Here is a 26,154-nt window from a genome sequence, read left to right as displayed (position 1 = left end):
GCGCTGCAGTGTAGGCTCTGTTTCTGGATAAGACAAGGCACAGAGAAGGAAGTAACTTGCCCGAAGTCACACAGCAGGGAAGGGAAGGCTGACATTTGAATGCAGGCAGCTCCCAGGGCTCAGCCTGTGCTGGGCTGTCCCTTGGCTGGGGGCGGGGGGCAGGGTATGTGAGATGTCCCCCCGCCTGCGTGTCCTTTGCGAGATCTGCGCCCTAGGCCTTCCCACCCCCTCCCTTCTCCCCACCTGATTCTGCACTCTCAATCTCAAAAAGGAAGATTAACCTCCTGTAACACGGGCCCAGAATTGAAGAGGGAGCCACCTCCTGCTGTGGGCCAGTCTGACATCGCCTCGTGGATGTACCCCCAAAACTGTCCCAAGTACCACGGGGCTTCCGTGTCCAGGCTTTGGGAATCTCAGACCCTCCCTGGACCCTGGAGTAGCCAGTGGGAAGGAGACCCGGCCGCTGAGCGTGCACGTGACACTCTCCTGGGGACCGAAGCACCCTCCTGTGGGCCCGCTTGGCCCGTATCACATGTGTGGACCTCTCTCCCAGCACCCCTGCCTCCCGCCATCAGGGCAGCATCCTCACAAGGACGCATGTGATCCAAAGGGGGTGGCCGGTGTCCCTAGTCCAGTGAGGGGGCCGAGAGACAGCTCAGTCCCCAGGCCGAGGTCAGACGAGGTTAAGATGAGGACACAGTGTGGACGGGGCAGCTGGAGGTTTGGTGGCCCAGAGGGAGTGGCCACACCCAGCCTGTCTAGGGCCACGCAGGGACCTGGGACCAGAGGGAGCTGGGACCACAGGGATGGTGGCCTGGGCTTGGAGCCAAGCAGTGGGACGGAAGGGAGGATGCATGCTGGGGGCTCGCTCTGAGCCTGCCGGAGGAGATGCTCGTCCACGTGGGCAGTGGGAGAGGGCAAGAGTGAGAAGGTGTTTATTGAGCACCTACTGTGTGCCACGCACCCGCATTACTAACTGCACTAAAGGCAAGCCCTCCGGGGCAGCCCGTGCCCAGATGGCAGGGACACCGTCCACTACATTGTCCTCTTTCTGTCCTGAGCTGCTCCCGTGGGCAGGACGTTGGGCCCCCTGGCTGGTGGTGGCCAGTGTGTCTAGACTCGGAAGCAGGCGTTGCTGGGCCTTGGCTGCGTGTTTGGGAATGAGGCCACGCTGGGCGCCCTGAAGGCTCCTCGTGAGCTGGTACCCAGCCTGCCACGTCCTCCCCATGTGGCCCCCCACGTGCCCCCCCCCACGTGTCACGTGGCCCGGCTTCTGTGGCTTGGCTGGCCATCCACGCATTCTGACCCACAAAGGGCCGCGGGCAGCGCCGCTCTTCTCTTTGAAGGACGCTGATTCCCGCCCCTGTGAACAGACACGTCTTTGGGGGGGAAACACTGCAGGCGCTTCTTTCAGAACCAGCTTCCTGTTTGGCAGAGTTAGTCATCTTCAGGAAGGGGGAAATCCACAAACATAATTGCCGCCGTGTCTAATTAGGCAGCGCTGTGTACATTGAGCGTTTCTACATGATTAAAATGTCAGGAGAGCCTGGGATGACACGGGAGCGCTGAGTGTCTCTTGCGTCCCTGGTCGGAGGCGCCCTCCCTCCCCCTGCTCACCTGCCTGCTTCCTAATTAGAATATTTATGGCCCGACAGGACGGAGGCAGCACTCCGGAGGGGAGGGGGTTTCTGTGCTGGTCGCCCGCTTCTGAGTGGTCCTGCGTGACGCTCGCCCACCCACGGGAGGAGGCCGTCCCGCTCCGTCCCCGTGCCCGCTGGCCGCGGGCTGCACACCTTCTTGAAACGTCTCCCAGACACGGTGGGCCGAATTCACAATCTCATGGTTCACAAGACTTCTAAGAAAGCAAAGCCAACCCCTTTCTATATTTTTCGAGAGTTTCCACCCTACAAGCTCATCGGATGGAAAGATTTCACAGAGCGTGATGTGTGGTGAAGACAGCTCTGTTCCAGGGCCGATGACTCTCGTGGCCACTGGTGACTTTAGTGCATTTACTCACGTGACACAGCTCAGGTAGGAAATGGTCCTTGGGTGACAAGACAAGCATTACCCCTCGCTTCACGAGACGCGTCACGACAGGCCCCGTGGGAAATTCCAAAAATGTGTTTTCCTAGAAAACGAGCTCTTTGTAGGACTGTAGCAGGGGGTGGGGGGGCAGTGATGGTCTCGGAGCCAATTCTTGAATCATTTTTATTGAACACTGTTTTTAAGACACCAAATGTGTCTTTGTGGTCTCAGAAAAAAATTACCGGTTGAAGCAAATATGCCACTGACGCACCTCATACTGGGTTTTCACCCCTGAAGTCACCGCTCTCCCCAAAAAAGAGAATAGAGGGAAGGAGAAAAGTGACCCGAGGAGGCTCTCTGGGCTCCAACTTCCCTCCAGAACTGACCTCGCCTGGCTGTCTGAGGGTCTCCTGACTCACAGGACGGTCTCGCATACCCAGAGTCCTGAGCGCCAGGGGCAGGACGTTGACAGAAAAACCCCACTGGGATCTTCTCTTGGCATCTTTCAGGGAGAGTTTTAAGCACTGAGATGGTGCGGGGCAGTGTCTCAGGTGACCAGGGTGTGGGGGCCGGGGCTGCACCTGCGCCGAGGATGCCGCCCCGCAGAGGCGCAAGTGTCCAGGGCACGTGCGGGCACTGGCTGTGGGGTTCTTCTCACATCTGGCTCCCAGCCACTTCCAGGGCGTTCCAGGCGCCATCTCCCTGCCGGCCTCTACTTAATGTTATCACAGGAAGAAATAAGCCCCAGAGAAAGCAGAAGACAGCATTTCCTTTAAAGAAAGATGAAAAATGCAAACTAAAAGGCCCTGTCTGTGCTGAGTTCCTGGTTGGACTCTTTCCACACAGGACAGAGCCACCAAAGCCACGCACGCAGCCCATGGAGCATGCAGCCCACGGGACACACCCGGGAGTGGCTCAGGCCGTCAGCCCCGTGCCTGCTTTCCAGGGCCTCCCAGCACACGGTGTGTCTGCAGGAGGTGCTTTCCCAGCCACACCTGTTCACGGAGCCGGGCTGGGACCCACATCTGTCCTCCAGCCTCAGCTCAGGGCTGTGGCATCCGCGGTGGGGAAGCGGGCCTGCGCTGTCCCCGGGCGCTCACCGTTCCAGGCTGCAGAGGGACCCTGCGGGCGGGTCCAGGGCTGGGCCTCCCGTGGGCGTAGCTGGGGGCTGCCCCCAGGGGATGGCGGCACGGGAGCCCTGGCCAGACCACCCGGGCCTCGCCCGCCTTGCCTCGGCTTCTCCCCAGCCCCAGCCACACCTGCCCGCCTCCTCCAGGAAGGCTCCGCTGCTTCCTCGCCCCTTTGCCTCTTCCTCAGAGGCCTGGCTGCAGGGCAGGGGCTCAGGGAGGCCACCCCCTCACTGTACGTTTGTGGGGGGTGAGGGCTGATGCAGACGGAGCAGGGCTCAGGCACCTGTGCAGCAGGAAGGTGAGGGCGTGTCGAGTGGGGATGGTGCAGCCACAGGGGACAGCAAGGCAGACGGCATCAACTCTGACCCCTGACGTGGGCAGGAGCGAGGGGTGTGCGGGGTCCTGCAGGCGGGGGTCCCTGCGCGGGGGTCTGACCCCTCCTGGCTCCGGAGGTGGGCAGAGGTCGGAGCAGTGCTGGCCGGGGGTTGGCCACATCTGAGTGGCAGCTGTTTTTGTACATGAAGCTTTATTCCTACAGGGCCACACCCACTCATTGACACACGTGGCTGCTTTCCTGATGCAGCTGTGGACACCGCGTGGCGATACCGTGGTGGCTGGTTCCTTAGGAAGGAGGGGCAGGGATGTCACCCGTGCCTTTGGCATGTCCTTGTCGGCCAGACCCAGGGTCTCAGCCGGCAGCCTGGACACAGATTCAGCCTCAGGTGTGTTTTCTTATTGGCTTTTTGTTGTGGTTGTTTAAACTTGGCCACCGTGTAAGCAGCAGAGTTTTGTATACAGATCCCGATTTCTGGATTCTCTCAGCGTTCAGAGGCTCTGGATGCCGGGCCAGATTTACCCGAGGTGGCAAGAGGCTGGCCTGTGCCTGGCGGTGCCCCCGGCCCATCCACCTGGCAGCTCCGGACTCCAGGCCCTGGGCCGGCTGCTGCTTCTCTTAGAAGCCACTGTCAGGAGTGGGAAACGAGAGAGCAGGGCCACGCGTCTCGAGGAGAGGAGCACGTGTACCTCCTGGCGGAAGGACGGGCACTCCAATGCCCTCACTCTGCCAACGACGCGTGTAGGACCCGGCAGGCGGCCTGCTTCCCTGGGACCCCCACCCGCCAGCCTGTCCACAAACTCACCCGGCTGGCCCAGCGAGGTCCCCTGCTTTTTCCTTTTTTCACATCTCACCCCTGCCCTGGCACTGGGCTGAAGCGGCCACCACTTCCTGCTGAGACCCTGACGGCCCCTGCCCAGGTGGTCTCCCCGCCCCGCCCTACAGTCTGTGCTCAGTCAGCAGCAGGCAGTCCTGTCCACACGCAAGTCCAGTCACCGCGGCCTTCCCATCCGCCCAGAGCGGAGCCCACGAGGCTCCTGCTGCCCCGCCCCCACCACGCGCTGGCCTCCTCCTGGCCTCAGAGAGCACCTGCCCCAGGGCCTCTGCACAGCCTTCCCTCTGCCTGTGACATCCCTCCCCCAGATACCCCCCGGCTCGCTGACCGAGGGTGCCCTTGGCTGGGAAGCCCGCCTGGCATCCTGTAAGCTGACGCCCCCGCCACCCTCTGCCTTAGGTTCCTGCACAGCCTCTGTCACCACCTGACGTGACACGTTTTGCTTGTTTATTGGCTGTCTCCTCCCCTGGAGCTGTGGTTCTCAACCAGGGTGATTTCTCCGCAGGGACACTGGCCGTGTCTGGGGACAGTCGGGGCTGTCAGAGCTGTGACTGGGGGCGCTTCTGGTGGGTGGGCGCCAGGGATGCTCACAGCACCCCGCAGTGTGCAGGAACCCCCCCACATCCACGCAGACACACACGCACACGGGGTGCCCCAGGCCCCACGGGGCCCCTGGCTTCCAGAACCAGGGGGCGTGGCCCCTCCGTGGCCAGATGTGAGGTGTGTGCGTGCGCCCACGGCTGCCTCGCCCCCGCAGTGCGGGTGTGTGTGTCTGTGACCTGCAGTGGGTGGTCAGGCGGGGCCCTGAGGAGAAACCGAGGTGGCCGCATCTCCCTGGATCAGGTGGAACCTCCCATGTCTCCCCACCCCCCCATGCCTCTCCCCACTCATCATAAAATCCTCAGGGGTCATCCTGCGGGCGCAGCGGCCCTCCGTGTCCAGGAGAGGGAGAGGGAGAGCAGGGAAGGAGGAGGGAGGAAAAGGGAGGGGGAAGAGACAGACAGACAGCAAGGCGGGCCGCGCCCGCTGGGTGCGCCGCGCCAGGGTGGGCTGTGGCGTGCGGGGCCCCCGCGGCAGTGGTGCGGCACCTGTGGCGGAGCTGTCATTCGGGGGCCGGGAAGCGCACCCGTTCACGGGGCGGTCGGCTCCTTCGGGCACCTCCCCCGCTGTCTACTCCAGGGCGTTCCCATCCCCCAGGCCCGGCCCCCTCTCCCTGCCCTCCTGGGCCGGGGGATGCTCTGGGCGCTTCCGTCGACCTGGGGCCCTTGCGGCCTGGCCGCGTGCGCTGAGCACCGTGCGTCGGGGGCGCGCCGGCGCTGTAGGCGGGCTCCGCGCGGCACTGCCGCCTGCGGCTGCGTCACACGGCGCTGCGCAGACAGGCCGCGCTGTGCTCAGTCCCTCGTCTGCCGGCGGACGTCGGGGCTGCCTCCCCTGTGACAGGCGCTGCGGTGAACGCAGGTACAGCACCTGCCCGCGCGCCGGTTCCCGTCCTCCCCGGGGGCGCGCCTAGCCGTGGACTTGCGTCCGTCACGTGTGACTGCTCGGGACCGGCAGCCAGGTCCCCACGGCGGCCACACCCCCCACGCCTTTTGGGACGCGTTCCGATGCACAAGGTCATCAGCCTTGTGGCTCCTCCGCCCCCAGGGCCTGTCTCATGGGTCCCCAGTCGCGTCCTCAGGCCCTGAGCAGATACAGGCAGAAGGCCCGGCCCTCGGTGTGCTCCGTCTCCCAGCAGTGACCCGCGCGCGGCACCGGGGACAGGCCGGCCACGCAGCAGGGACGGTGGGTCCGAGTTGCACTGTTGGCCGCGCCTTCCCGGCGGGCCCCGCGTGGGGAGGGCCCAGCGCTTGAAGGGCAGGTATCTTTGATGCTTTTCTAGGGCAGGCCGGCCGGCTGCATTATTGATGGGTGTTCTGCAAAATTTAAATGCTGAGCTACCGGGAGGTGAGCAAACACCCCAGGGACACCCGCTTGCGGTTTTCTTCCCTCCTCTTGAATTTGAAAATGGCCAAATCACGTTTTAATGAATTCACTGCGGCACCACTGCTGCCCGGCTCCAGGGGCTCTGCACCCGGCAGGCAGGGGCACTGCTGGGCAGCGGCCGGGCTGGCCGGGGGGGGCACCTGCTCGCCACCCTCACAGGTGGCGAGTGGCTGTCACCAACCGTCCTCCGCGGCCGCCCACGCCCCCCTCCGCCCCACTTCCCGCTCCGCTGGGGTGGGCGAACCCACAGGGAGGAGGAACGCCGGCCGGTCGGTCGGGAGCCGGGCCCAGGCTCATCTCTCAGTCCCAGGAGGGCCCAGGAAGCGGGTTGCTGGGATCGAGCCTCCAACCACCGGCCCCAGGCACACGGCTACCAGCCCGGACCCCCGAAGACTCAGGCTGATCACCTGCAAAATGGGGAGGGTGTGGCACCCCTACTACCCCAGGGCGGGCGGGCGGGCGGCTGGGGATGCTGAGTGTGGTCTGTGACGTCACCAGGAGGCGGCGCTAGGGCAGCACGGCCTCGGCGCCCCCTCTCCTGGCCGCCCCCTCACCTGGCCGCACGTAAACAAGCCCCGGAGGAAGGCTTTTTAAATAAAAATATCAAAACTCTTAACCACGCTAGACCCCCCGCTAAGTAAAGATGTGAGGGTGTCCCTGTCCAGGGATGCTTCCCCAGGGTGCACGTGGGCCCTGCCCACCCACCTCGGCCTCCAATAACCGCCCCACAAGGGGATGTGGTGAAAGAGGAAACAGTGACTGTTACTAAATCTGAAAAGTATACTTTCTGAAACAAGAGCCACAGCGGAGCCTGGCCCTGCAGCCCCCTGGTGCTCCCGGGACCCCCAACCCCCTGCCGGCTGAGCTGCCTGGATGTCAGAGGCCCCCCGGGGAGGCGCTGGGTCCTGGCCCCTGTTCCTCCTTCTCCGTGGATTTCCTGCCCGCCCCGCCCCCCACCCATGGCCAGGAAGGACCCCCCACACACCCAGCTCCCAGAAGCGGGGTCGGTACGCCCTGTAGTGGTGGCTGTCTGTACCCACGCACACACGTACACACGTGCGCACATTCACAGGCGTGTGCACACGGGGATTCACACACACACGCAGGTGTCCCCGCGTCTCCGAGGTGGTTTCTCTTCCATGTCTTCTGAGGTCCTGTGTAGAGGCTGTGATTCCGTGATTAAGGAGATAAGAAAGCTCGGAGGAGTGACTTGCAGTGAGTCACTTGGCAACAGTGACACTTTTCTTCCTCTTCTCGGGTTAAGTGCCTCCCTTTGCCATGGGCCTGAGTCCTCCCGTGTCTCCTGCTCGGCCCCTGCAGTGGCGGCTGCTCCCAGGAGGCGAGGTTGGGGGGAGGCCCCTCCTCCCCGCCGGGCGGTCAGACGGGCAGAGCCCGGACGGTGGGGCCACAGGGTCTCAGGGGACGCCTCTCCGAGCGGGAGCTCACCGACTGCTTGGAGCAAGGCCAGTGTGAGGCTGGGGTATTTCAGATGCCTCCAGCGGCCTGAAGGGACGAGCCTGAGGCCATTACAGGGTTCTGGGGGTGACCACGCACTGGTCACCATCGGACCACAGAATCGCATCTTCTCCCAGCTCTGGAGGCCAGAGGCCCGATACCGAGGTGTGGGCCGTGCCGGTTCCTTCTGGAGGGTCGTGGGACGCCTCCTGTGCCTCTGCCAGCTTCTGGTCGCGGCCGCAGGCCTTGGCCTCTGCCCCATCTCGCGTGGCCGCCTCCTCCCTGTGTCCTCTCCCCTCGTCTTCTGTCACCAGGGCACCCGTCACTGGATTGGGGCCACCCCAACCCGGGTGGTCCTGTCTCGATCCTTACTTTCCCCTTACCTGCTAAGGCCCTGTTTCCATGTTCTGAGGCTCCCAGTGGATTGGATTTGGGTTTGTCCATCAGCCTCGTCTTCACTGTCCCCAAAGAATAACCTCTGATCCCTGCTGGCCGACAGGACCGGGCTGGGAACAGAGGGGCGGCTGAGGCCCCAGCAGCCAAGCGCCGTCCGTCTCAGGCCCGTCTGCCATGGCCCCTGCGTGACCCTGAGTGCAAAGCTGCCCACACGGGACAGCGGGCTCCTGAGCTGTGATCCGTGTGTTTTCCTCCCCCACGACAGCCCGTGCAAAGCAGGGCCTGGGCAGCAAAGGTGAACCTGTGGTCAGATGGGAGGCCCAGCAGCTCCCTCCGGCTCCCACCTCCGGAGCCCCTGGGGCAGCCGGAGCCTTCCACGCCGGGGCTGGCAGAGCCCTGCGGGTGCCCCGCAGTGGGACGCTGGACGCCGCAGCCCTGCAAGGTCAGCCAGCCCTGAGGTGGTCTCCCTTCAGCGCTGACCCCCGGGAGCCCACTCCCCCATCCTGCCGCTGTGGTTTGTGTTGTAGGAGCTCTGGAAACATCCCTGCAGCCTGCCCTGTGGTGTGGGTCAGCCCGGGGGGCGTCCCCAGTGCCCACCCCCATCCCGTGCCCGGCTCCTCTGGAGCCATGCCCACACACAGTCACCGCCGGTGCCCAGGGAGGGCGGCATCGTCCCCACCACCCATGGACAGCACACGGGCCTGTTCTAGACGCCAGAGGGCGAGCTCTGAGCCTGAAGCCCTGGGCTCTGGAGCCCTGCTCGTGGGGCAGGAGCAGGCGGAGGGCAGCCGTGCCAATGCTGGGAGGAGGAGCAGAGTCTCGGGGAGAGCACCCGGCAGGGGGAGCAGGCGTGGGGCGGGGTTTGTGTTTTACCCGAGGGGGCGGGCAAGGCCGTGCCGATGGGAGGGAGCAGAGTGGGGGGGCAGGTGGAACTGCCCTGCACCAGCCCTGGGGGGACGCGCGCTTGAGATGCAGCGAGGAGGCCCCGCGGGCGGTGGGGGAGGAGAGAGAGGCCGGGGAGGCCCTGCCTGCTCCTGGGCCCGGTGGCCTCTAGGCCCCTCTTCTGCCCCAGGGAGCAGAGCCGGGCGGGCTTTAGCAGAGGAGCCTGCGACCCGCTCCGGGTTAACCTTGGGCCCCGCTGGGCGCCTGCACGCCTGCGCCTCTCAGCCTCCATGTCTCTGCGTAACAAGAGGTGATGGGGAGACCGCTGTAGGGGCGCGTCTCCTGGCTCCGTCGGCCTGGGTCCCACCATGTGCTTCATAGGCTGGGCCTAGACGTTCACAGATGGACCTTTATATACATACAGTCGTGTTTAGGTCTAATTTCTATTTACAGAAGGTGATGGTGGTTTGCCGTTTATATAGCAGCACCATAAACTGCTTAAATGTTTACCGAAGTTCAAGAAAGCCTCAGCTGTAAGACAGAACCGGGCGGAGGGCGCGGTGTGTGTCCACACTGTGGGGGTGACGGTGGCAAGGCTGGATGGGGGATCCCGGCCACGACAGTCGGGCCCTGAGTCTGCCCTCGGGCCCCATCAGTGCCCCAGAGGTCGGGGGCAGTGGTGCTGGGAAAACGTCAGCAGAATCCTATGCTCTTCCTGCGTCAGGCGCCCGGTCACCCCACTGTTCTTTCTGTGATAAAGTCCCTTACAACATGAATGACAGTGGTAGGTGGGACAGTCAGACCCCGTCTGTGGCAGAGGACAGAAACCAGCTCCCACTGAATCAGACAAAAAAGAGGAATTACTGGCTCGTGTAATTGAACACAAAGGGCGCCTTCAGGCCTAGCTGAATCCAGGATGCTCTGGGCAGGACCCTCGCCAGGGGTGGCTGGGGACCTGAGGTTTGGGTTTGGTCTGCTGGCCTCCCCACACTGGGGCTGGCACTGTCCCCAGCCTGTTGCGTCTGTGTCCCAGCTGAGGCAGGAGTGACCAGAGATGACCAGCCCCCTTTGCTGGGCAAGAGGGAGGGGCGCTTTCTCTCTGCTGGGATCTGAAGGCACGGAAGCCGTGGAGGAGGGACCCCTGCCCTGGGCGAGGTCCTCATGTCAGGGGCCTGATGGATTTCTGAGCGAACACCTGCCCACACACGCGGAGGTGGATCCTGACTGTGTGGCTGTCGGGGGGAGCGGGTTAAGGGTGGCGCTGTCATGCTCTTGGGTACCTCCTGTCCCGTGTTCAGAAAGAGACCTACGAGCATCTTGGCCAACGTCACTGCCTGGGCAACACAGAGCCGTCTGCGTTCAACCCTTACAGAGGCCCGAGGGCATCGACCAGCGTCAGGAACCCCGGTGACCACTGCAGCAGCCCCTGGTTTGCTGTGTGGCACTGGGGGCATCGTGAGTCTCGGCGTCCCCACCCGGGAGAGGGGGCTGGGCCACGCCATTGAAATAGCAAAAGAAAAGTGCTTCCCAGCCCAGCACAGTCTGCACACCTCCCCTCACCCACCCCAACACCAGCCTCAACCCTGGGGACCCACCTCGTGCGGGGCCCCTGTTCCCGCTGCCAAGAACTGGCTCTGCTGGTGTCTCCAGGGGAAGCCTCTCCCCGCTCCCTGAGTTCCCTTATCCTGTGAACAGATGAGAGGACCTCAGCCACCTCATTGGGTGGTTGTGATCCACCTGATGTGGGGGGGGGGGGGTTCTATAAATGAAGGATGGAAGGATGATGGGCAGATGAATGACTGGAGGATGGATGGATGGATGGACCGACAGACGGATGAAGGGTAGATGGATGAAGGATGGATGGATGGATGGATGGATGGATGGATGGATGGATGAAGGGTGGATAAATGGATCAAGGGTGGGTGGATGGATGGATGGATGAAGGGTGGATGGGTGGATGAAGGCAGATAGATGGATGAAGGATGGATGGATGGATGAGTAGTTGGGCAGGTGGATGGATGAGGGAGGGAGTAAGAAAGGAAGGAGGCAAGAGTTAATCATTTGTGAGAAAACTTTCAAAGAATGACAGCGCTCAAGCAATTGTAAGCTATTTGATTTTTTTCATGTCTCCTTGTGTGCAAGTTCCACCACGTTCACACAACGAGCACGGACTGAGTGCCTTCTGTGTACCGGTTCCAGGCTGGGCTTCCAGGGACCCAGCCTGAGTGTGAGGCCGACCTCGGGATGCTCCCCATCTCCCAGGAGAGTCAGACCAACATTTGTTGAGTGACTGTCCGAGGGGTCGATTGCAAGGACTGTGGGGTTGTGAGGAAGGCGGGTCTGTTTTGTGGGGTTTCGGGGGGGTGAGGCAGGGGGCTTCCCCTGGAGACGCCATCACAGCTGGTTCTTGGCAGCGGAACAGGGGCCCGGCATAAGGTGGGTCCCCAGGGTCGGGCCCGTGTCGGGGCGGGTGAGGGGGACGAGTAGTGACGGTCCTGGTCTGGAACCACTTTCCCGCTATTTCAGTGACGTGGCCCCAGCCCCATCTCCCAGGCGGGGACGCTGACTCCAGTGTGGCACTGAAGCCCCTGTGCCCCACCTCGGGCCCTCCCCTCCCACCCATCCTCCGTTGCCCGGCCCTGAGGTGCTCTCCTCACTCCTCCTCCAGTAATTAATCCCTCGAAGGGGCGCCCCAGGCGTGCGCTGAGGAGCTGTTTCCTGCTCCTCCCAGAGGCCCCCGACCCCTGCCTCCTGCAGGAGGCCTCTCGGAAGGACAGCCAGGGCGAAGGGGGATGGGCAGGGTCAACACCCCCCTCCCCCCCAGCCCAGCATGCCAGCCCTGGGCTCTTGGACTGCAGTCCTGACAGAGGTAGAGGCCGGGCACCCACCTGGGTGGGAGACAGTGTGAGCCGCCCAAACCCCACGCGCGTCCCCACCTCCCAGGTCTGGTCCACACCCTCCACTCTGCCCTCACTCACCCTGTCCCCTCCGGGCAGCACAGCCACTGCCTCCTGGAAGCCTCCCTTGGTTTCCCCGGCCCTCACTCCCTGAGAAGTTTGTGGCATCACCACCAGGCCTGTCCGAGAGGTACCTGGCCTATGCTGCCTGATGTTGGATCCCAGGTCCACCAGACTTTTTTTTTAATTGAAGTACACTTGATTTACAAGGTTGTGTCAGTTTCAGGTGTACCACAAAGTGATTCAGTTACACACACACATATATACATTGTTTTTCATATTCTTTCCCATTATGGTTTGTTACAGGGTATCGAATATAGTTCCCTGAACTATACAGTAGGTCCTTGTTGTGAATCTGTTAATCCCAATCTCCTAATTTGTCCCTCCCCTCCCTTTTCCCCTTTGCTAACCAAAAGTTTGTTTTCTATGTCTGTGAGTCTGTTTCTGTTTTGTAAATAAGTTCATTTATACCTTTTTTTTAGATTCCACATATAAGTAGTATCATATGAAATTTGTCTCTGTCTGACTTACTTCACTTAGTATGATCATCTCTAGGTCCATCCATGTTGCTGCAAATGGCATCATTTCATTCTTTTGTTACGGCTGAGTACTATTCCATTGTACATACGGACCACGTCTTCTTTATCCATTCATCTGTCGTTGGACATTTAGGTTGCTCCCATGTCTTGGCTGTTGTAAGTAGTGCTGCTGTGAACACTGGGGTGTGTGTGTCTTTTAGGATTATGGTTTTCTCCGGGTATATGCCCAGGAGTGGGAGTGCTAGGTCATACGGTAACTCTATTTTTAGTTTTTTTAAAGGAATCTCCATACTGTTCTCCATCATGGTTGTACCAATTTACATTTTCACCAGCACTGTAGGAGGGTTCCCTTTTCTCCACACCGTCTCCAGCATTTGTTTTTTTATAGATTTTTTTATGATGGCAACCCTGACTGGTGTGAGGTGATACCTCGTTGTAATTTTGATTTGTATTTCTCTCATAATTCGTGATGTTGAGCATCTTTTCATGTGCCTGTTGGCCGTCTGTATGTCTTCTTTGGAGAAATGTCTATTCAGATCTTCTGTGTATTTTTTGATTGGGTTGTTTTGGGTTTTTTGTTATTGAGTTGTATAAGCTGTTTGTATATTTTGGAAATTAAGCCCTTGTTGGTTGCATCATTTGCAAATATTTTCTCCCAAGTCTGCAGGTTGTCTTTTCATTTTGCTTATAGTTTCCTTTGCTGTGCAAAAGCTCATGTTTATTTCTGTTTTTATTTCTATTGCCCTGGGAGACTGACCTAAGAAAACATTGCTACAATTTATGTCAGAGAAATGTTTTGCCTATGTTCTCTTCTAGAAGTTTTATGGTGTCATGTCTTATATTTAAGTCTTTAAGCCATTATTTTTGTGTATGGTGTGAGGGAGTGTTCTAATTTCATTGATTTACACGTGGTTGTCTAGCTTTCCCAATACCACTTGCTGAAGAGACTCAAACATCTTCTGAAAAGGGCCAGATCGCAAATATTTTAGGCTTTGCGAGTCATGTGATCTCATCACAGCCACTCAACTCAGCTGTTGTGCAAAATCAGCCACAAAGTGTAAATGAATGGACACGGCTGTGTGCCAATAAAACTTGTAAAAAAAACAGGCAGTGGCGGCAGATTTGACCCATTGTACACACTCGATGGGTCCCTCAAAGCCCCCTCAATGACTCTCCACTGCCCACAGAGGTACAGACACCTTACCAGGGACTCATGGACTTACCCACTGTCGCTCAGGACCTCTGTGGCCACCACAGTTCACTGAGCACCTACTCTGTGCAGGCACCGTGTTCAACCCTCAGGACAGGCGGTGAGTAAGGCCGCGTGATGCCCAGAGCTCTGCTTGCAGAGGGCCACAGACAGCGGTCAGACGAGGAATGTCACAGTAAATGTAAAACCAGTGCTGTGGAAGGAGCCACGGGTGCAGAGCGGGAGATGGGGACCCGGCTTGTCCGAGGCTCGGGGAGGGACGTTTGAGCAAAGGCCTGAAAGAAGAGCAGCATTAACCAGAGGAGAAGGAAAAGCATCCCACGGAGGGAAGAGTGTATGCAGAGGCGCCGGGGCAGGAGGATGTCGGGCAGGTCTAGGGAAGGAGGCTGTGGGGAGCCCGGCTGGAGGTGAGGCTGCAGAGGTGTCCGCACATGGAGCCTCCTGGACTTGGGTGTGAGTCAGTTAGCTTCTGCTGCATAACAAACACCCCAAGCTTAGCCTAAAACAACGTGCATTTGTTTCCATTTATTTAGCTCTCAATTCCGCAGACTGTCAGCTGGAGCTGGCTCAGCCAGGACACGCTCTGGCCTTGGCTGGGCTGGTTCGTGCATCTGTCCTCAGCTGCCATGTCGGCTTGGGCTGCAGGTCTGGGAGGGAGGGAGGGAGAGGTGAAGGTGGAGGAGTGGAGGGAGGAAAGGAAAGAGAGTGACAGTTTGTGACCGTCCACTGTTCATAATTCCTTCTGGAGCCCCTCAGGGATCCCAAGTGCGTTGCCCTGGGTCGCAGGGCTGAGAAGCAGGCTCTTCCCTGAGCCTCTGAGGGGAGCAGGACTTGGGAGCATTCATTCCTTGGAGGCATTTCAGAAGGTCCCTCCCTAATGGTGCCGGTGAGAGGGGGCTGTGGTCCCAGCAGAGAGCTGCCCTCCAGGCTCATCCTCGCCTGTCCCAGCGGAAACACCTGCGGCCTCTGCTCAGAACACGGGTGTGGAACGGCCCCTCTGCTGACTCGGGGCTGCTGCTCTGGTGGAGAAGGGCCAGGAGGCTCCTTCAGTGCCCAGTGAAATCCACTGTCCCCATCAAGACTGTGTTCAGACGCAGTGTGGCGTCTGTGCACCTGCAGGTACAGGGGAGAGGCTTGACTTCCCTTCTGTTTGAATTTCTGGCCTGAGGCTGAACTTGCACTGAGGATGCTCAAGAAATGAGGTGCCTGCAGAAACACGTCTGGGGGTCGCCCCTCTCTGCAAACTGTCTACCCCGGTTTGGCAAACCCAGTACTGTGTGGTCCAGGCCCCCTTTTCCTTCTCTCTACCCCCATCCACACCTGTGGAAGCTGGGCACCAAGATGAAGGCAGAGACCTCACCACCCACTGCGAGTGAGAGCTTTCTTTCGCCAGGTCACCCACCGAGCGCCCTGCAGGCAGGAAGGGGACCCAGCTGCAGCTGAGTCCATCTGGGGAATATATTTCTTTGATGAAAGTATAAACAGCCTGTAAACTAAAACCCAAACTGATGCTCTGTTCCTCCCCCCATCCCCTTCTAGAAAGTTCAGCAGTACACAGTCATCGTTCAGGCCACAGACATGGAAGGAAACCTGAACTACGGCCTCTCGAACACGGCCACGGCCATCATCACGGTGACAGATGTAAACGACAACCCGCCAGAGTTCACGGCCAGCACAGTGAGTGCACGTCCCCGTGGAGACAGTTCCCGGGCGAGCGGGTTGCTTCTCTCTCTGCTGCCGCCTGACGGAAGGGGCTGTAACAAGGACCCCCGCAGGAGAGGGCCAAGCAGGGGAGGGGCTCCAGGTGTTTGCAGGCCCTGCCCAGGAGCTGGCCTGCAGGCCGGGGACTCCAATCCCACACAGCAACTCTGACGCCCCGATGCTGAGCACTGGCAGATGGCTGGACAGGCTCCCAGGGCAGAGAGAGCCGGACACGCCTCCTGAATCCAGAGGAGCTGACCAGTGGGGCTTGGGCTGTGGGAGAGGCTGAAGTGTCAGCCACTTTGGGGTGTGCACATGGCTGTGTGCGCAGAGGGACTAGCTGGGGGATGCCCGGAGACAGGGCAGGTCCGTGGCCAGCCCTCCGGGGCCCACCATCAGCAGGAGGGCAGCAAGGTGTGGGGACACACTGTGCGTCCTGCCCCTTCAGGCACGGCCGGCGGGCTGCGACCAGGCCATGTGCCAAGTTGCCCGGAGCCTTAGTGACGGCAGGAATGCCCCAGTGGCAGAGCCGTGGGACCACAGAGCCTGGCTCACAGGCTCCCCGTTCCTCTGGACCCCAAAGGAGCTGCACCTCTTATGCCAGCCCCCTGGGGTGGGGGTGCTGACAGGATAGGACCATGTACCCACCCTGCGGGTGCCCATCCAGAAATACAGCAGGTGCAAGGGGCTAGATGGGCAGAGGGGAGGGTGCGCAAGGGCTCCCAGGGCACTGCTGGGGGGCTGAGGCCGTGCCCGCCCCAGGATCTCAGGGGTGCCTCCTCCAAGCCGCCCCTGCCCACCCCCACCCCGGGGCACCGAAGGGATGAGGGAGGAACAGTAATGACAGCAGCAAAAGAGCTGGCACACAAGCCAAGCTGGGGAGCCCCCGCCCACCAGGCACTGGCCTGAGCGTCCTGTCAGCCTCCGGCCCCAGCTACGGAGGGGGATGCTGAGGCTCAGAGAGGCTAAGTCACTTGCCCAGAGCCACGCAGCCCATGAGTGGAGCAGCTGGGGTTGGGCCCCAGAAGCCACACTCTCGTGCCGCAGTAAAGGGCGGGTGCTAGGGGAGGGAGGTAGGGGGACAGAGAGGAGACCCTCCTCCTCCGGGCGGATGGGTCCGCTTGCCGTGAAGGCACCTGCCAGGCCAGACCTCTCGCAACAAGCCCCACCACAGCATCCCCGCACCCCGCTTCCCCACGTCCACACCCCTGCAATCCCACGTCCCCGGCTCTGCATCGGGCTGGACCAGGCGGGAGGAGGGCGGCCTCAGCCGTGAGGGCACAGCGCCACCTGGTGGGCAGTGGCTGGAAGGGCTCAGGGGCAGCGTCCCAGGGAGACTCTGGACACGAGGGAAGCAGCTGACCTGCCCACGTTACAGTATGAGGCACAGATCTTCAGTGAAACCTTCCCCCCACCACCATCCCCACCGGCCAGCAGCAACCCGGGCCCATCCCCCAAGGCAGCCCCGACTCCGACGTCCATCATCCAAGGGGAGCTTACCTGTTCTAGGACGTCTCTAAATGGAATCACATGGATCCCTGGAGCCTCCCAGCCAGTGGCGTGAGCCTCTGGGGCCTTCCTTCTTGTACCACATCAGTCGGGTGGCTAGGCCCCCACCCTTCTGAGTTTTTTCCGTTCTCAGCTTGGATCCTTCAGAACTTTCAGAAACAAATTTTCATTGCATCACCCTACTTCATTTAATCATTACCTCTTTTTTTTTTAATTAACTTGAGTTTTTGGCGAGGTAATCCACACACAGTACAGCAACTTAAAAGTTATAAAATGACTTTGAGGAGGAGCCCCTTGTGTTTTCATTCTGTCCCCTGAGTTGTTTTTGGGTTTTCCGCTTAGGCTCTGTCTTGCAGACCTTTCCATATCCACAGATTCTGAACGGCCTTGACATTTTTTTCAACACGTGTTTAGAAATAATTTCAAGCTCACAGAAAAGCTGCAAGAATAGGAAAATGGGGAAAATAGCCACACAGAGGGGAGAAGAGGTGGAGTAGGAGACCTTGAGCTCACCTCCTCCCACAAAAACACCAGAGTCACAACTAACTGCTCAACCGTCGTCCATAAAAAAGACTGGAACCTGCCAAAAAAGATATTCTACATCCAAGGATATAAAGACAAAACCACAGCAAGATGGCAGGAGGTAGGGGGGCACACTCACAACGTAACCAAACCCCATACCCCTGGGTGGGCAGTTCACAAGCTGAGAATAATTAAAGCACAGAAGCTCGCCCACAGGAGTGAGAACTCGGACCCCCAGAGCATCTGGATTTGAAGGCCAGCAGGGCTTGACTACAGGAGCCCCACAGGACTAGGGGAAGCAGAGACTCCACTCTTGGAGGGTGCACACAAGGTATCACAGGAGCTGGGTCCCAGGGCAAAGGCAGTGATGTCATAGGACACTGGGTGGACCGACCTGCTGGTCTTGATGGGTCTCCTGGGGAGATGAGGGGTGGCTGTGGCTCTCCTTGGGATGTAGATGCTGCTGGTGGGGATTCTGGGGAGTGTGCAGCTACGTGAACTCTCAAGGAGGCAGGCATCTTGCTTGGGTCACCAGCACCAAGACCTGGCCCCACCCCACAGCCTGCAGGCTCCAGCACTGGGATGCCTCAGGCCAAACAACCAACAGGGCAGGAACACAGCCCCATCCATCAACAGACAGGCTGCTTAAAAGCTTCCTGAGCCCACAGCCACCTCTAGACACACCCCTTGGCATGGCCCTGCCCACCCACCAGTGGGCAGACACCAGAAGCAAGAGAAAGCACAACCCTGCAGCCTGTGGAACCGAAACAGCAATCACAGAATGTCAGATAAAATGAGACATCAGAGGAATATGTCCCAGATGAAGGAACAAGATAAAACACCAGAACGACACCTAAGTGAAGTGGAGACAGGCAGTCTACCAGAGAAAGACTTCAGAGTAACGATCGTGAAGATGGTCCAAGACCTCGGAAAGAGAATGGATGCACGGTGTGAGAAGATTCAAGAAATTTTTTTTTTTTTTTTTTTTTTGGCACACGGGCTTAGTTGCTCTGTGGCATGTGGGATCTTCCTGGAGCAGGGATCAAACCTGTGTCCCCTGCATTGGCAGGCAGATTCTTAACCACTGCACCACCTAGGAAGCCCAATACAAGAAATTTTTAACAAAGAATCAGAAAATATAAAGAACAACCAGAGTTGAAGAATACAGTAACTGAAATGAAAAATACACTAGGAGGAATCTAAAGCAGAATAAATGAGGCAGAAGACAGGATAAGTGAGCTGGAAGACAGAATGGGGAAAATCACTGCTGCAGAACAGAATAAAGAAAAAAGAATGAAAAGAAATGCAGACAGTTTAAGAGACCTCCAGGACACACTTAAATGCACCAACATTTGCATTTTAGGGGTCTCAGAAGGAGAAGAGAGAGGGAGAGGACCTGAGAAAATATTTGAAGAGATAATAGCTGAAAACTTTCCTAACATGGGAAGGGAAACAGTCACCCGAGTCCAGGAAGCACAGAGTGTCCAATACAGGATAAACCCAAGAGGAACACACCAAAACACATAGAAATCAAACTGACAAAAATTAAAGACAAAAGAGAATATACTAAAAGCAACCAGGGAAAAGCAACAAATAACATACAAAGGAATCCCCATAAGGTTATCAGCTGATTTTTCATCAGAGACTCTGCAGGGCAGAAGGGAGTGGCAAGATCTATTTAAAGTGATGAAAGGAAAAAACCTACAACCAAGAATACTCTACCCAGCAAGGCTATCATTCAGATTTGATAGAGAAATCAAAAGCTTTATAGACAAGCAAAAGCTAAAAGAATTCAGCACCACCAAACCAGCTTTACAACAGATGCTAAAAGAACTTCTCTAAGTGGAAAAGGCCACAACTAGAAATAAGAAAATTATGAAATGGGAAAGCTCTGTGGTAAAGGCAAAAATACAGTAAGGGTGGGAAATCATCCACACACAAGTATGATATCAAAACCAGCAGTCATGAGAAGAGGAGAGTACAAAAGCAGGATACTGGAAGTGTGTTTGAAGTTAAGAGATCAGCAATTTAAAACAATCATGTATTTCTATAGACTGCTATATCAAAACCTCATGGTAACCACAAACCAGAAATCTATAATAGATACACACACGAAAAAGGAAAAAGAATCCAAACATAACACCAAAGATAGTCATCAACTCACAAGAAAAGAGGACAAAAGAGGAGAGGAAGAAAAAAAGACCTATAAATAAAAATCCAAAACAATTAACAAAATGGCAATAAGAACATACATATCAATAATTACCTTACATGTAAACAGATTAAATGCTCCAACCGAAAGACACAGACTGGCTGAATGGATACAAAAACAAGACCCATTTATATATTGTCTACAAGACACCACTTCAGATTTAGAGACACATACAGACTGAAAGGGGATGGAGAAAGATATTCCAAGCAAATGGAAAGCAAAAGAAAGCTGGAGTAGCAATACTCATATCAGACAAAATAGACTTTAAAATAAAGACTGTTACAAGAGACAAGGAAGGATACTTGTAACAATATCAAGGGATCAATCCAAGAAGTAGATATAACAATTGTAAACACATATGCACCCAACACAGGAGCACCTCAATATATAAGGCAAATGTTAACAGATACAAAAGGAGAAATTTACAGTAGGTAAATAATAGGGATTTTAACACCCCACTTACATCAATGGACAGATCATCCAGAGAGAAAATCAATAAGGAAATACAAGCCTTACATGACACATTAGACCAGATGGACTTAATTGATATCTGCAGAGCATTCTGTCTGAAAGCAGCAGAATACACACTCTTTTCAAGTGCACACAGAACATCCTCCAGGACAGACCACATGCTGGGCACAAAGCCAGCCTCAGTAAATTTAGGAAAATTTTCCAACCACAACATTATGAGATTAGAAATCAACTACAAGAAAAAAAATTGCAAAAAAAAAACACAAACATGTGGAGGCTAAACAATATGCTAGTGAACAACCAATGGATCACTAAAGAAATGAAAGAGGAAATCAAAAACTACCTAAAGACAAATGAAAATGAAAATGTGATGATCCAAAAGCTATGGAATGCAACAAAAGCAGTTCTAAGAGGGAAGTTTATAGCAATACAAGCTTACTTCAGGAAACATGAAAAATCTCAAACAACCTAACCTTAAATTAAAGCAACTAGAGAAAGAAGAACAAACAAAACCCAAAGTTGGTAGAATGAAAGAACTCATAAAGATCAGAGCAGAAATAAATGAAATAGAAACAAAGCAAACAATAGCAAAGCTCAATAAAACTAAAAGCTGATTCTCTAAGAAGATAAACAAAACTGATAAACCTTTAAGCAAGACTCATGAAGAAAAAAAGGGAGAGGGCCCAAATCAATAAAATTAGAAATGAAAAAGGAGACATAACAACCAAAACCAGAGAAATACAAAGGACCATAAGTGACTACTACAGGCAACTATATGGCAATAAATTGAACAACCTAGAAGAAATGGACAAATTCTTAGAAAGTACCATCTCCCAAAACTGAACCAGGAAGAAACAGAAAATATGAAAAGACCAATTGCAAGTACTGAAATTGAATCTGTGATTTTAAAACTCCCAACAAACAAAAGTCTAGGACCACATGGTTTCACAGGCGAATTCTATTAAACATTTAGAAAAGAGTTAACACCTATCCTTCTGAAACTGTTTCAAAAAACTGCAGAGGAAGGAATATTTCCAAACTCATTCTATGAGGCCACCATCACCCTGATACCAAAACCAGACAAAGATACTACAAAAAAAGAAAATTACAGGCCAATATCGCTGAAGAACATAGACACAAAAATCCTCAACAAAACACTAGCAAACTAAATCCAACAACACATTAAAAGGATCATACACCATGACCAAGTGGGATTCATCCCAGGGATGCAAGGATCTTTCAATATCTGCAAATCAATTAGTGTGATACACCACAGTAACAAATTTAAGATAAAAACCATATGATTGCTTCAATAGATGCAGAAAAAACTTTTGATAAAATTCAACACCCATTTATGATTAAAAAAAACTGTCCAGAAGTGGGCATAGAGGGAACCTACCTCAACATAATAAAGGCTATATATGACAAACCCACAGCTAACATCATACTCAATGGTGAACAGCTGAAAGCATTTCCTCTAAGATCAAGAACAAGACAAGGATGTCCACTCTCAGCACTTTTATTCAACACAGTTTTGCAAGTCCTAGCCACAGCAATTGGAAAAGTAAAAGAAATAAAAGGGATCCAAATTGGAAAAGAAAAACTGTCACTGTTTGCAGATGACATGATACTATACATTGAGAATCCTAAAAATGCTACCAGAAAACTACTAGAGCTCATCAATGAATTTGGTAAAGTTGCAGGATACAAAATTAATACAGAGAAATCTGTTGCATTTCTATACACTAACAACAAAAGATCTGAAAGGGAAATTAAGGAAACAATCCCATTTACCATCACATCAAAAAGAAAAAAATACCTAGGAATAAACCTACCTAAAGGAGACAAAAGACCTGTACTCCAAAAACTATAAGATGCTGATGAAAGAAACTGAAGATGACACAAACAGATGGAGACATATACCAAGTTCTTGGATTGGGAGAATCAATATTGTCAAAATGTCTGTACTATCCAAGGTAATCTAGAGAGTCAATGAAATCCCTATCAAATTACCAATGGCATTTTTCACAGAACTAGAACAAAAAGTTTTAAAATTTGTATGAAAACACAAAAGACCCCGAATAGCCAAAGCAATCTTGAGAAAGAAAAACGGAGCTGGAGGAATCAGGCTCCCTAACTTCAGACTATACTACAAAGCTACAGTAATGAAAACAGTATGGTACTGGCACAAAAACAAAAACACAGATCAATGGAACAGGATAGAAAGCCCAGAAATAAACCCACACACCTATGGTGAATTAATCTACAACAACGGAGGCAAGAATATACAATGGAGAAAAGACAGTCTCTTCAATAAGTGGTCATGGGGAGACTGGACAGCTACATGTAAAAGAATGAAACTAGAACATTCTCTAATGCCTTACAAAAAATAAAATCAAAATGGATTAAAGACCAGTTACTATAAAACCGCTCGAGGAAAACATAGGGAGGACACTCTTTGACATATTGCAGCAGTGTATCTTAGGCTCCATCTTCCAGAGTAATGAAAATAAAAACAAAAATAAACAAGTGGGACCTAATTAAACTTAAGAGCTTTTGCCCAGCAAAGGAAACCATAAACAAAACAAAAGGACACCTAATTAAACTTAAGAGCTTTTGCCCAGCAAAGGAAACCATAAACAAAACAAAAGGACAATAGAATGGGAGAAAATATTTGCAAATGAAGAAACTAACAAAGGATTAATCTCCAAAATATACAAACAGCTCATACATCTCAATATCAAAAAAAAAAAAAAAAACCCAATCAAAAAGTGGGCAGAAGACAAACAGAAGTGTCTCCAAAGAAGACATACGGATGGCCAAAAAGCACAAGAAAAGATGCTCAACATCACTATTAGAGAAATGCAAATCAAAACTACAATGAGGTATCACCTCACACCAGTCATAATGGCCATTATCAAAAAATCTAGAAACAATAAATGCTGGAGAGGGTGTGGAGAAAAAGGAACCCTCCTACACTGTTGGTGGGAATGTAAATTGGTGCAGCCACTGTGGAGAACAGTATGGAGGTTAGTTAAAAAACTGAATATAGAGCTACCATATGACCCAGCAATCCCACTCCTGGGCATATATCTGCAGAAAACCATCATTCAAAAAGACACATGCACCCCAATGTTCACTGCAGCACTACTTACAATAGCCAGGATATGGAAGCAACCTCAATGTCCATTAACAGATGAATGGATAAAGAAGATGTGGTCCATATATACAATGGAATATTACTCAACCGTAACAAAAGAATGAAATAATGCCATTTGCAGCAACATGGATGGACCTAGAGATGATGATACTACGTGAAGTAAGTCAGAGGAGAAAGAGATCATATGATATCACTCATATGTAGCATCTAAAACATTGATACAAATGAACTTATTTACAGTACAGAAACAGACTCACAGACTTAGAAAACAAACTTATGGTTACCAAAGGGGAAAGCGGGGGAAGGGATAAATTAGGAGTTTGGGATCAACAGATACGCACGCCTATATATAAGACAGGTAGCCAACAAGGACCTACTGTCATGCTCAGGGAGCTCTACCCAGTATTTTTTAATATATATATGGGGAAACATATACATATATATGTATAACTGAATCACATTGCTGTGCACCCGCAAATCAACTATACTTCAATTAAAACAACAAAAAAAGAACAGCCGCACACGTCGAGCCCGTCGACGCCACCCCGCGTGCTGGCGGCTCCCTGTAGGTGTACCCACAGGTTCTTCCTGAACTGCTGGAGAAGCAGTCGTATGCGTGACGCCCTCTTGTCTAAATGCTTCTGCGTGTATTTCCTAAGAAGAGGGTTTTCTCTGCCAGGAAAACAGCTGCCACCCCTTTTCCCACCAGAGACAACAGAGGCCCAGAGGGTTCATGCCGGGCTGCCCAAGGTCACAAATGAGACAGAGTCCAACCCACATCTGCTCCCTTGGGCCCACCTTCCTACCACACCCCCGTCCTTCAAGAGCCCAAAGGGGTCTCTATCCCCTCCTGAGAGGGAGCATCCCTGCCTTCCCAGCTCCCGCCCCCACCGCCACCCCAGCTTCCCCGACTCCCGCAGCTCCAGAGAGGGGCCCCACGGCTGCCCCACGCCTGCGCTCCTGCAGGGCAGGCCCACGGGGGACCCCTTCTGCCCACTGTCCCGAGCCCTGGTCTGACCCCCACGTGGCTCTTCCTGCTTCTAGCCTGAACCTCGTCTGCCCCGCACGCCAGCCTCACTGGAAACACCCACGGATCCCCCAGAAAGGCCAGGTCCAGGATGGCCCGTGAGGAAAGGATGGGGCGGGGGGCGGGGAGGGAACCTTCCTGATCGCGTGTCCACGCTGGGGCGTCTGCATGAGGGGCGGGGAAAGGGTCCACAAGCGACCCCTGGGTCCACATACACGTCTGAAAACCGGGCAGCCCAGGAGTTGCACTGAGACCCAGGACAGAGTGTGCACGTGACCCAAGGAGGTGGCTTGGAGCACATCGCAGGGGAGGGTTCCTGCCTCCGTGCCCAGATGAAGGAAAGGTGGGCACAGCCTGGTTCCCGGGACGGTTCATCAGAAGGACCCGCCTCTGGGCTTTCTGAACGGTTGTGCCTCTTCCCAGAGACGCCCCTGCCCCTCCTCCACCCCAGTCGGCCTCAGGTAGGCGGGCCCTGCAGGCCAGGAGAGCAGGTAGAGGCCGGCCTCCTTACAGTCAGGGCTGGGGGGTGGGGGTGCCTGTGTATGCGCCTGGGTGGGTGGCTAATGTCCCAGGGTCACACGTGACACGTCCCCTCGGGATGGGTGGCAGGCAGGGCTCCGGATACGGTCTGCTGGGCTCAGCGGGGGTGGGCGGGTGAAGGCCCAGGGCTGCCCCCCTCCCCCCACCCCCCACACTCAGACCAGCTGTTTGTATCAAGCTTAATCAAGAACAATCAGCAGAAGCCGAAGAGATGGGGCGGGGGCGGGGGGGGGGGGGGCGTGATCCGATTCCTATTCTTAAATGTTAATTACAAGTCATTTCCCTTTGCCTGCTCCGCGCCTGCGCCACGCTTGCCGCCACTGCAAGGCTGGCCTGCCGTCAGAGGGGCCCTGAGCTCAGCACCCCTGAAGGGTGAGGCGGGTCCGCTGGGGCAGGGCCGAGGCCCCCAGGACACAGCCTCAGAGCCGGCCCCGGGGGCCTCCCGCTGCCTCTTCCTCAGGTCCTGGAGCAAAGCCCCGAGACCCAGCCCCTCACCACCCCCACACACACAGGCCCACAGGAGGGTCTCCTGGAGTCAGGAAGCCCCATTCTACCCTCCGGGGTCCCTCCTAGCTGTGTGGCCTTGGGCTGATAGCTGGACCTCTCTGAGCATCAGAATGTTTTCCCCTCTTTACACCTAAGCGTTACACGGTGAAACCAGGAGCACCTGCTGATCTACAGGGACGTGTGTTCCCTGCCGTAAAGACGCCGCGGGTGGTAGCTGGCCTCCATCGCAGGGCAGCTGAGCAGACAGGGTCCCAGCTCTGCCGTCAGTGGGTGAGCGGTTCTCAGCGGAGATGCCAAAACGTTCATTCCAAGTCCAGTTTCCTCATCTGTTAAGAAAGAGAGGATGGGAGTCCTTAAGGCGCATCGTTTACGACCAAACCTGATAGGACATTTTTTTTTTCTGCATATTTGACTGGATGACCTAGTCCCCATTCCAGAGCTAGCATGAATAAAATTAGGCTATTTAAAGAGGAGGAATGAGCTCATGGTGGGTCCCCTCCCAGGGTTCCCAGAAGACGGAAGAGGATAAGTGCCCAGTAACCCTTCTTTCTGGAAAGGGAGTGATCAAGCCTGTCTATGAACCAAAAAGCCAGGCGGTTTAGCTGAAGAGCCGGGTCCTCCCTGAGCTGGCGTCCCCAGGGGCCCGTCCGCGGCGTCACGCACCTGCTCTCACAGCAGCACCGCCAGGCGGGGCCGCGGCTGCAGAGCCCCCACCCGGCCTGGGCCCCGGGCTCCGCCCTGTGGGTGGAGGAGGGTGGA

The 26,154-nt window shown here is 55.3% G+C and overlaps 1 protein-coding gene across 2 annotated transcripts in view; it reads left to right on the top strand.

Moving 5' to 3' along the window:
- CDH4 (cadherin 4) overlaps positions 1 to 26,154 on the top strand; it is a 525,471-nt gene that overhangs the window by 480,166 nt on the left and 19,151 nt on the right. For both annotated transcript variants that reach the window (XM_057703942.1, XM_057703945.1), the window contains one exon: positions 15,286 to 15,423. In XM_057703942.1, the coding sequence (XP_057559925.1) occupies positions 15,286 to 15,423 (138 nt within the window). The remainder of the gene's footprint in view (positions 1 to 15,285; positions 15,424 to 26,154) is intronic.

Source organism: Hippopotamus amphibius, chromosome 12 (assembly GCF_030028045.1).
Source record: "Hippopotamus amphibius kiboko isolate mHipAmp2 chromosome 12, mHipAmp2.hap2, whole genome shotgun sequence".
Lineage (NCBI taxonomy): Eukaryota > Metazoa > Chordata > Mammalia > Artiodactyla > Hippopotamidae > Hippopotamus > Hippopotamus amphibius.
This window is presented reverse-complemented; position numbering and strand designations above follow the sequence as displayed.